The sequence below is a fragment of the Daphnia pulex genome, chromosome 8 (assembly GCF_021134715.1).
Source record: "Daphnia pulex isolate KAP4 chromosome 8, ASM2113471v1".
Classification (NCBI taxonomy): Eukaryota; Metazoa; Arthropoda; class Branchiopoda; order Diplostraca; family Daphniidae; genus Daphnia; species Daphnia pulex.
Window position 1 is genome coordinate 7469198 of NC_060024.1, and position 10468 is coordinate 7479665.

A 10468-nucleotide genomic window follows, 5' to 3' on the forward strand; every position below is an offset into this window, starting at 1 on the left:
AACTATTTTGAACGCCATTTTCTTTTTTGTTTTCAGTGAGTACATAAAGTCAGTTTGTTTACATTATTCGTGTGCAATACATTTATTAAAAATCCAATGAACTGGTGGGTAGGCGGAACTGTTGTTGTTAGTTCACAACGCCGCCGCTTGGAACGACGCCAATTGCCTAGAGCGAAGGCGAAAAATATACCGCGGTTATATACGCCCAATCCTTGTGTGTGTGCAATGATGACGGAATCGAAACCCAAGAAATGCCACAGGCAATATACTTCATTTCCCTCCTTTTTTTTCGTTCGTTCGTTCGTTCATTTGTGCCCATTGCAGCCAGATTTCCAGATTCCAAAAAGGTCTAAGAGCTTTTGTATAGTTCTCTCTCTCTCTCTTTTCTTCAAAAGAGATACAAGGCCGACTCGACATATAACCGGGTCATCCGCCGTGATGTTTCCTCAAATTATTATATTATCCCAAAAATAATAAAATAATAATAATACGATCAACAGACGACGACATACGGAAATCGATAGTTTATCTAACAGCTGCTTTTCTTTTTGGTAACCCCCCACTCCCCGCATTTACATCCCCCCTCCTTCTTCCCTATGAAATCATCATGGCGTCTGCTGTGTGGGGGTAGAAAATAAAAAGTGCCAGCCATGACAATTAGTTGATCCCTCTGCTAGTTGCTGCTGGTCTTATTCTTTTTCACACATGGTTGAGTTTTCTTCCTCGACACACAAAGTAGTTTTTTTGTTACCAGGAGGCAAGTTTTGAAATGGCACGAAAAATGGTCGCTGGGTAGAGCCGAGTTGTTGCGTGCGGTATTCCCCACCTCTCTCTGTGCTGCAGCAGCAGCCCCTGGAGCCCTAAAAGTGTTTTCAGAGGTCGGGGCAACAAACAGTCAGACAAGAGCCTGACGTTGTACGCAACGGTTCACGCCGGCTGCACTGCAAGAACGTCCATTTCTTTTTCGAGTATTGCACACATTGTTGAAAATTGTTAAAAATGTCGTCGTCGTAGTGAAGTCGAAAGAATTTTTCCTTTTTTTTGTTGTTTGTTTCGAGCCAAAACGAATCCGGTTCGAATGTGACTCGCGTGTGTGTTTTCGAGAAACCCAAAATTTTTAGTCGAACACAAACAGTGTGACTCGTGTGTGTGTGTGTGTTCTAAATTTGTAACGCAGCAGCTGCAGCTTTCGAACCTGGTAGAAAAATCCATCTGCCACCATTTTTTTTTTCGTCTCGTATTTTGTTGCATTTTTACCTTTTGGTTTGGGTCAGTGGACGAGTCATTAATAGTCGATGGATTTTTGATTACTCACGAACTTCATCGGGCTGTGTGTGTGTGTGTGATCCATCATGAGAGTCTTTTCTCGTAACTTGTTTTTCCCTTGATTTTAGTGTTTGAATGACAACATTTACGTAAAGGGAAACCCGATCATCAAGTGAAATTTCATCTGGCTATTGTGTGTGTGTTTTTCCCGAAATAATATAATACAAAAACGTGATGGCCACTGGTGGTAATAAAGCGAGTTCTGGCGGGCTGGCACCGACCGGAAAGGTTTTGGCCAACAAGTCGGGTCGTCCGTCGTCGACTATTGTCACGTCGCAATCTTCTGGAAAGATTCAGACCAAGTTGACGTCAACGTCGTCGCGACTGGGGACTGGCGCGTCGTCGTCGTCGGCGGCGCCTCCTCCGGTGCGGAAGTCGAGCCTCGCGTCTACCAGCAGCTCGACCGCATCCAGCAGCAGCAGCAGTCAACAACAAAGAGGCTTGAAGCTTCGTCCAACTAATCCATCCGTGTTACCTGTCGTTTGTGTCTATTCCGATCAGAATCAATTGGTTCGCAAGGAACAATTCCGCGCTCCTCCTGTCGTCAATCCTCCTGTCGTCAATCCTCCAGTCCCAGTCAAATCTCAGCCGAGAAACAACAACAACAACGAGAACCTTCAAGTTCCTCGCTCATCCGTCCCCAATTTTTCTTCCGGTAGTCAGATTCCTGTCGCCACTCAGCAGGCCAGGGCCATTCATCTGAAATCGACCATTTCATCAACTGCTCGTGTCGGCAACAACAACGGCAGTCCTGCTGGAGCCAAACGTCCCAAAATGACCGTTCCGCGTTCCGCTGCTACCAAGGTCCCCCAGCAGCAGCAGCAGCCTGTTGCATCGACGTCGAAAAATAATAAAGGTAAAAATCTCAAGGTTTTTATTCTATTTTTTATTCAATCTCGACTGCCGCTAGATGGCCTTAGGTAACCCCGAGGGCAATGTCACGGAGGTAGGAAGGAATTCGTCGGGGGGGAAAAAAAGGGAATTTTTTCTTCCAATTCCAACCCCCTTGGGGGTAACCATGACAACAAACCAAGGTCGGGTATTTCGGGTGGAATGTGTCGTCGTCGTTTTTGATACAGAAAAAGCGGCCCACTCCAGTTGCTCTCTCATCTTCAGTCGGGGGAAATTGATCGTTTCAGTTGTGGTCTGGCGGTGTCTCTTAATGCTTTTGTCGGCTTGTGGCATTATTTTTTTTTACTCTTCAAGCACGCCATTTTATTCGCTTCGATTCACCCACGCATCGGACGTGTGCGGTTGACTGAGTTTCGTACTGTACACCTTTTAATTTCAGCCCTCCCCGGAAATCCACAAGTGGGGGCTCCTCTTTTTAGTTGTGACCGTCGTGCGTACCACAATTATTGGATTTCCGCTACTGCTTCCTCCTAATCAAGTGAGTTAATTGTGTGCACCTCTTAAAAAAAGGGAATTATTCTTCTTTCGGCCCACGCCATATTCTTTTTGACTCTTTGGTATTATTTTGGAGAGAGAGAGAAAAACCAGTCAGCATCTTCGTCGAAATGTTGTTCTTGCTTTCCAAACGTAGGTGGAAAAGAGGGGCGTGTACAGTGCCGACGGCCGACAGCAACAACATTCAACAAGATGAGAAAACGAACGAACGGGGGGGGGGAGGGGTGTGAATGTTTTCACAGTCACGCTTTGGAATTTTCGTTGACTTGCATCATCAGCCATATTTTTCCAAGTTTTTTTCTGTCCACCTTTATGTGCGTCGTCGTGTGTGAGTCATTGTGTGTTATTTAGATTTTGTCCGCTAGTCTTTAGTGTTGACCGCAAGATGGCGTTGGGGTTGGTCCTAGGCCGAACAACAAAAGAATTTTGTTGTTTTCTAGATATCCTGTGCAGTACTACAAAACAACACGACTGCTGCTTCGGGCTATAGGAACTAGTGGGAGGTTGTGTTTTTGTGGTACTCAGGAAGAGTTTTTTAAGGCCTGCAAGTTTTTGAATTGTTGTGGCGTATGTTCGTTGTAGTAGTAGGTAGACAAAAAAAGTTGAAAGAATCCAGTTAGCCCTCATTTCGCACCGGGAAATATGCTCCTCACGCCGCTTTTTTTAATTTCAACGTGTTGATATCAAGGTTTTCCTTTTCCTTTCTACTTTTACAACATCTGCATCGGTAATTAAAGAGGACATGTGTCTGATCTTGCCACAGGATGAAATTAGTTTTGCCATTGTTAGTTCACATTCAAGGATGCTGATTTCACAAGAATCTGTCGGCAAGAGATTGCCAACTGGCAAGTGGTTTCAGCCAGATAGATTCGACGATTGTGCAATGCCAGGTTCAATGATGCGACGGGATTAACGTCAGTTTCCATCTCGACATTTCAGCTGATGAGGCCGACACCCCTCGGTCGGTGGTCGACCGCCAATACCCCGTTATGTCTCAATCGCTTCATGCATCAACAAGTATTATTTTTGTTTGGTTTTAATTGGCCCCGAGCCTGTTTACTAAACAAAAGGCCTGTGAGCCTATCAGCAACCGTTACAGCTCGTCAATCGTATATACCCCGGACTATAAATCAATCCAGCTACGTAAGAGTATGTGAACCAGAGAGCGAGCGAGAGAGAGAGAGAAAGAGATATTTTGTCTCTTTCTAGGTTAGTTCGTTTCTATTTTGAGCCCTCCCAGAAAAGAAGTGAAAGTTGTGTTGCTGCTCACAAGATCAGTCTGGCGACAACCTGGAACTGTCAGGCTTTGAAGGGGACGTATAAATCGGAATAACTTTATTGTAGGGAAAGAGAGTGGCGCTGTATATATTGTTGCCATGGATGATTCAACATTTTAACTGTTTGCAATATTCTAGTAGTCACGTTTGTTTTGACTTTTGAAAGAAAAAAAAATATTATTTCGATTGTAAAAGAAATTTGGCAAACTCATTCAGCGGCTTTTGTTGATTTTGTGTGTGAATTGTTTTGACAGGAATTGAGAAAGTGAATCGACGCCGGAATGAGAAGAGCGTTCCACCACTTCAATCCCGTAAAGCGGAAATGACAAGTGGCATCACCTCTTCCTCTGCTGCTGGATCAAACCAAAACAAACCGTCGGCCAATCCGCAGCTTCCTGGCTTATCGGGCGCCCGTCCAACCAGAAGTTGTAGTAGTAGTAGTATCGCCGACGGGCCCTTGCCTGGTTCAGTTGCCGCCCAGCCTGCCAGTCGAGTGGAGTCAACCAACAACGTGCTCTCGCGTCCTTCGACTCTCAGTTCTCTACCTTCCAACCACGCCAGCAAGAAAGTGACAAGCGCACGGAACACGAACCATTCCAAACCGGCCCGCATCTCAACAGCAACAACCTCCTCCGCTTTCGCTTCGCCTCGTCCCTTTCACCCGTCTGTTCGTGTATCAGTGGCGGATAACCCCGACCTCAAACCACAGTCTCAAGGATCCACCGTCGCCATCAACCATGGCTCCTCGGAATTCGTGGATGGCGCCGCTGCAGCCGGACTAGCCGACGCCGCCACCGCCGACTCATCTTCGCCTTCGCCTTCTCACTCAGTCTGTGACAGAGACACTAATTACGTTGTGTTTGACTATCCACAAGCTCTGGACGAACCGGATCATTACAGTCAAGTGGTCGTCAACCAAGAGGAAAAGGTTACAGAGTCACATCAACAACAAGATCGAGACGTCATGGGCACTTACCCGGATGTTGCCTATAGTGCGGACAAGTCGCCGGATGACGGCAGTTCGGCCGACATTGCCCGTCACCACTTGAAAGAAGACGATCTCCTTGACGATTTCTTCAAATTCGTTTCCAATGGTATGTGTCTACCTGTTTTTTTTTGCGTTTCCTTTTAAATCACGTCACGTCTTTTCTTTGACTTCGTGACGAGATTTCAATGTGGTTCACATGACGTGTGTATCTATTTCCCCCTCTCTCGTGACGTTTTACTTTTCTTGGGCCTTGTTCTGTGGTTTTTCCAATGAATTTCGCTCTCTTAGCAGACGGATTTCCCGTCGTGACATCAGTTCCGACAACAAAAGAGCGGAAGATGTAGAGAAAACAATAGAACACGAGATAGTACTAAGGCCACACATAATGTGTACTTGCATAACAAGTGTGTGTGTGATTTTCTTCATCATCATCAACATTTTTCCGGTTATTTCCTTTTATTTGCAGAAAATTTGAGAAAGGTGACGGTTCTCAAGACGGTCCAAGGCCTAGGTCTGAGCGTGACCGGAGGCGTTGCAACCTCAACTATAGGTGGTGGAACTACTGGTGGTAGTAGCATGGCAGGATTTTCGTCACCGTCAACGCTCGACGCCGCTTTCGTGGCATGTTCCTGGCCTGGTTTGATCCGCATTAAGAAAATTTTCCCCCATGGAGCCGCCTGGCAGACGGGTCAGCTGGTAGTCGGTGATGTTCTCCTGGCCGCCAATGGACAACCCCTCACCGGCTGCACAAATTATGTAAGTCACGGAATAGTGTTTGGCTTCTTCTCCTTTTTTTTTAAATCTTATTATCCAGATGGCATTAGAAATTAGTTCGAAGAAAGACCTGAAATGCTTTTAATTCTTAACCTTTTTACTCAATGAATTATGGATTGTTATCTTGTTCGAAGGTCGAAAGCGAGTGCATTCTAGAATGGTCAGTATGGAAATTGATCTCATGGTGGTCTATTGTTCTGGGAATCACGTCGTTTAATCTCATTCGACAGGTCTTGCGCTTTTTCTGTTTTAGAAATGAGGGGGGTCCTGCAACTTTTTCCGCAGAATTCTCTCTAAAAACATTTTCCCTTTTCGTTGAAAGTTGTTTTTCAAAGAATTCCGGTCCCACGTTTTTTGTTTTTGTTTTGAACTAATGAGGATCGAACTGAATAATAGGCGGTTAATGGGCGCCAAGAGTGTCGTACCTTTGCCTTTATAATGAGGGCGCATTTTGATCCCACGGCCGAGACGGTGAAGGTCACGTCTGCTCTGTGAGGACGGAAAACAAATGCCGTGTACTATTTCGTGGCGACCGGATACGCCTTCAGCTCGAGGCGATCCGTCATCAAAGAGACTATAAGGCAGCAACTGTGCAGCACCCCTGCCTGAGGGTCGTGATGAATCCGGTGTGTTCGCATTGTTCCTTTTTGTTTTTATATTTTCCTCCTCCAGCGAAACCCCTTTCATGCTGACGCATTTTGGGAGGAATATCAGATCGACCCCAAAAGCCCTGGGCACCATATGCTGGGCGATAAATCATTCACGGGAGGGCACTGAACGGTCGTTAGGCCATTTTTCCTTAAGAGGGCAGTTGCTTGAATAAGTTTGCATCCAAGCAACACACTGAAAAAAGAAAATCATGATGGATCACTTCCGTCATGTATACGTTTTTTTTTGGGGGGGGGGGGGGGTTTATCATTTTGAATCGCGCGGAATTTAAATTACAAGTTACAAATTTGTATCTTTTTTTCTCATTACAGGAAGCATTGGAAGTGTTGCGCTGCTCTCCGCGTGAAACTAATCTCTTGGTGTGTCGCATCCCGTCAGAAATAGCCGAGAAGATGGGCATTCACCCACCCGAGTCGCCCACATCAGCTAATTCTAGTCACTCCAATTGGCTCTCACCTGTTTTGACTCTCAGCACTCTAGGCGTAAGTTATCAGTAGACTCCCCCTTATCTCATTTAACGACTCAATGACCTGGTATCTCTCTTACAGGAATTTGAAATTAACATGACGAAAGTCAACGGCAGTTTGGGTTTTACATTGCGAAAAGAGGACGAGAGCATTTTGAGCCATTATGTTCGGTCATTGGTCAAAGAACCGGCTATTTCCGACGGCCGTATCCATCCCGGAGATAAAATTATCAGCGTAAGTTTACTGACCGCTGAGTCATAGATCATTATCATTTACTTTTTATTGCCGCGAGTGAAAATTAATGAATTAATTCAATAAAATACAGGTTAACGGAGTAAACATGTCGGAAATGAGCCACGCTGAAGCTGTTGCTTTTCTACGTCGTTGCCCGGACTCCGTCACGATACGCCTTTTCCGTGACTCTGCAGTTACTCCGCTTTCACCATTATCGCCGACGGAGCCAGAATCGGGATTGAACCGGCCTCGCCCACTCCTAAGGTGTGTGTGTGTGTGTGTGGTATCCAATCGGTTTTTTGAAAGTTTATGTGCAATTTGCGGTGGTAAATTTTCTTTGCAGACAAGAAGCTCAAGACCTGCTTCACGATCTAGCCGTTCGCAAGCAAGGTGGTTCAAGAGGTGCCTCTCCAGCTCCAGCGCTTTCTGGATCTCCTTGTTCACCCCGTCGACGCCGTTTGACCAAAACACCGAGCCCTGATTTAGCAACTGTAGCCAAAGATCGTAAGTGGTGCAATTATTTGATCTGTTTGAGAGAGCTGGTTTTTCTAAGGTTTCTACTGATTTAACAGGATTTGGATCGCCGTCTTCTCATAAAGACAGTTGTTGTAGTCTCCCTCCAAATTTCACAACGTCGCCACCGATGAGCCCTCTCCCTGAAATTGATATGGAACGCGATGCAATGGCCAATAGTCTAGATCTCACAGGTAATGAGAGAGCTCGTTTTTCATTTTATTGCAACCAATGTATTGATTACCATGGTCTGATGACGCCTTTAGATTGTAATACTGCATCGTTCCATACCCCGTCTGGAACGACTAGGGTTTCTCGACCCGATTTTCTCGACCTCAGCAACTCGCTGGTGAAAAAGCAACGATTCATGTTTACCCCACCTAACGATCATCCACCGTCGGGATTCGAAGAGCGCCAAGCGGGTGACGGACAACCTGAGCCACCCGTTGTCGACCAGGAACTGGAGATATCAGAGTACCTCACGCCCAATCGAATAGGCGACTCTATCCGGGAGGACTGTTCCAGAAAAAGTTTCAGCGGATCCTTTTGTATTCGAGGAGAGGATGTAGTTGATCACTCTGCTCTCGGCAATACGTTGGAGGAGACAATGGATGAAGAATTTGTTTCTTTTCAATCGAACTCGACTATGGAACGTTACGCACCACAGGGGTTGTCTGACCACGATCTCAGTAACCGTTTCTCGTTATGCGACAACTCTGGCGCCAACCGCGGAAAGGACGGCCTAGTTAAATGGAAGGGCATCGTTCTAACTCCTGACGAAGAATATGTTGAAGAAGCTCACCTGGGATTGGTAAAATAGTTTAGTCATTATACCAAATTAAACGCTGAAATTAACCATTTTATCCTATTTTTCAGATTCAGACGATTGAACTTAACAAAGGATGGAATAGTCGATTGGGATTTAGTGTGGGCCTTGACTGTGATGGGCAACTGGTAATTAGCGCTATCTATGACGAAAGCGTTGCAGCTAAAGATGGCCGATTGAAGGTTGGAGATCATGTCTTACGGGTATGTTTGAATTTCTTTTTTTTTAAGGCCACCGAGACCATTTCATAAATGTTACTCATTTTATTTCTATAGGTCAACGGCGAAAAACTTGAAGGTTGCTCTAAAGATTACGTTATCGATATTTTAAGAAAGACGAGAGGTCCAGTTGCCATTACGGTTCGGAAGATTGCTTAGGAAATATTTGTTCTCAATTTTTCATGTTCGTTTTCTTTTCTCTTGTCCCGTCCGCGTGCCAACTTACCGCATCCAAATAGTTTCTGAAAGGCATACATTAATCATGAAAATGATAGATCTTTTAAACCGGCACCCAATATTACCGGTTCGTATCGTTTGTTCTAAAGCCTCTCCTGTTTACCAAATAGCCTCCAAGGTTTGTCGCACACTCTATTTAGTGCCATTACATAATCCCGTTAGGTCTTTAACGTCGCAAGCGTAAACGCAAGTCGACTATGAAGATGCTGTGGCCTTAAGATTGAATGGTTTTTGCCTGTACAAAAAAGCAGTTTACTAACTTAATGTAATGATCACAATGATGTCGATTGTCGAACCGGTTTTAATAAAAGTTTTCTACGAACATAGAGTTGTGTGTATATTAAGAAATATCTTGATTCCGACGTTGTTTGTCTCTTTGAACGAAATAAAATATATAATTGCCATTCTCTACTTATGAACTTACTAGCGATTTAGCGAACCTTGCCGTTGTTACTCGTTGATGTTAAGAAAAATCTTCTTAAATTTTAAAACCAAAATTAAAAGAGGTCATAAACTCTTCGTCACAGTTACGTCTCACGATTCTTGTAGGAAACCAGTTAGACCGTTGTAGTTGATAATCTTGTGTCTTCGTGGCCTCAAAAAAGAAAAGGGTTGAAGGTTTCAATTAAATGTGTTTTTGTTTCATAGGAGACTTTAGTAAACTATTAAATTATATTTTTCCTTTTTATACAAACAATTTGCATTACATCCAGGCTTGTTAATATCGAAAAAAAAGTATTTCCGATTGCGGTAGCGATACTGGTGTTTTTTAATGCCGACTAACGAACGACGAGGGGAAATAAATCTTAAAAGATTACCTGATAACTAAGGAATGTAGTTATCTAATTAAGAATAGCAACTGAAGACGATTGAAATGGGAAAATTAAAAACTAAAACTAAAACGGGCGAAACTCCATAAGCCGCCATGCCAGAACTGTAACTGGTTCGTGTACAATCGATTTTTCACAATTTCAGCGAACTGACAACTTCGGACGTTAGACTACTCTATTACCAGTTCCACGTTCCACTTGGCCTCCGATGAACGTTCAATACATCTTGAACATGCCATCGTTAGCCGAAGGCCATATACCACTCCCTGATTGGCTGGAATCAGCACGTGACTAGGTGGACGACGCTAGTCACGGTAGCGCTCGTCGTGGCGGTGGGCTACAACACACTGTAAATACGTGCTAGTCCTGAAGTGGATTTTGTTCCAAAATTTGAAATTCTGTTTTCTAGTTTTAATCTGTTTGATTTAGAATGATATCATGACAAGTGTAATCAAAATAATCATAAATTCATCATCATCCTGATGAAGTGAGTGCAGAAAATTGATATCAAAGAACTTGGAGACTGTTGCAGCCCAAACAGAATGTTTGGGAGAGTTGTTTTATCCTGTTTACTACCTGTACCTGGTAGTGAAAGTATTTCATTAATTCTGATATTGTTTAAATTGCTACATTACTACTTTTCTTATAGGACAAATCAAGGAAGGAGAAATAATCCTACGAAGAAGACAACACCAAGGCCTT

The 10468-nt window shown here is 44.2% G+C and overlaps 1 protein-coding gene across 3 annotated transcripts; it reads left to right on the forward strand.

The window, feature by feature from the left end:
• The first annotated feature begins 592 nt into the window (after positions 1–592).
• Positions 593–9258, forward strand: LOC124201158. 3 transcript variants are annotated; one of them, XM_046597629.1, is made up of 11 exons: positions 593–2182; positions 4265–5104; positions 5465–5754; positions 6753–6923; positions 6990–7142; positions 7234–7406; positions 7486–7646; positions 7715–7849; positions 7922–8466; positions 8532–8684; positions 8757–9258. In XM_046597629.1, exons 1-11 carry the CDS (start codon positions 1501–1503, stop codon positions 8856–8858), a joined length of 3405 nt encoding a protein of 1134 aa, XP_046453585.1. In that variant the 5' UTR covers positions 593–1500; the 3' UTR covers positions 8859–9258. The 3 variants fall into 3 exon arrangements, with proteins under 3 accessions (XP_046453585.1, XP_046453586.1, XP_046453587.1); XM_046597630.1 differs by lacking the exon at positions 593–2182 and adding an exon at positions 2351–2716; XM_046597631.1 differs by lacking the exon at positions 593–2182 and adding an exon at positions 3165–3421.
• The last annotated feature ends 1210 nt before the right edge of the window (positions 9259–10468 follow it).

Excerpts from the sequence above, each read along its gene's own strand:
- LOC124201158 (XM_046597629.1), top strand. The coding sequence starts at position 1,501 with ATGGCCACTGGTGGTAATAAAGCGAGTTCTGGCGGGCTGGCACCGACC. Across the intron at positions 6,924-6,989 it reads TGACTCTCAGCACTCTAGGC|GAATTTGAAATTAACATGAC; the intron begins GTAAGTTATCAG and ends TCTCTCTTACAG. Across the intron at positions 7,143-7,233 it reads CCGGAGATAAAATTATCAGC|GTTAACGGAGTAAACATGTC; the intron begins GTAAGTTTACTG and ends AATAAAATACAG.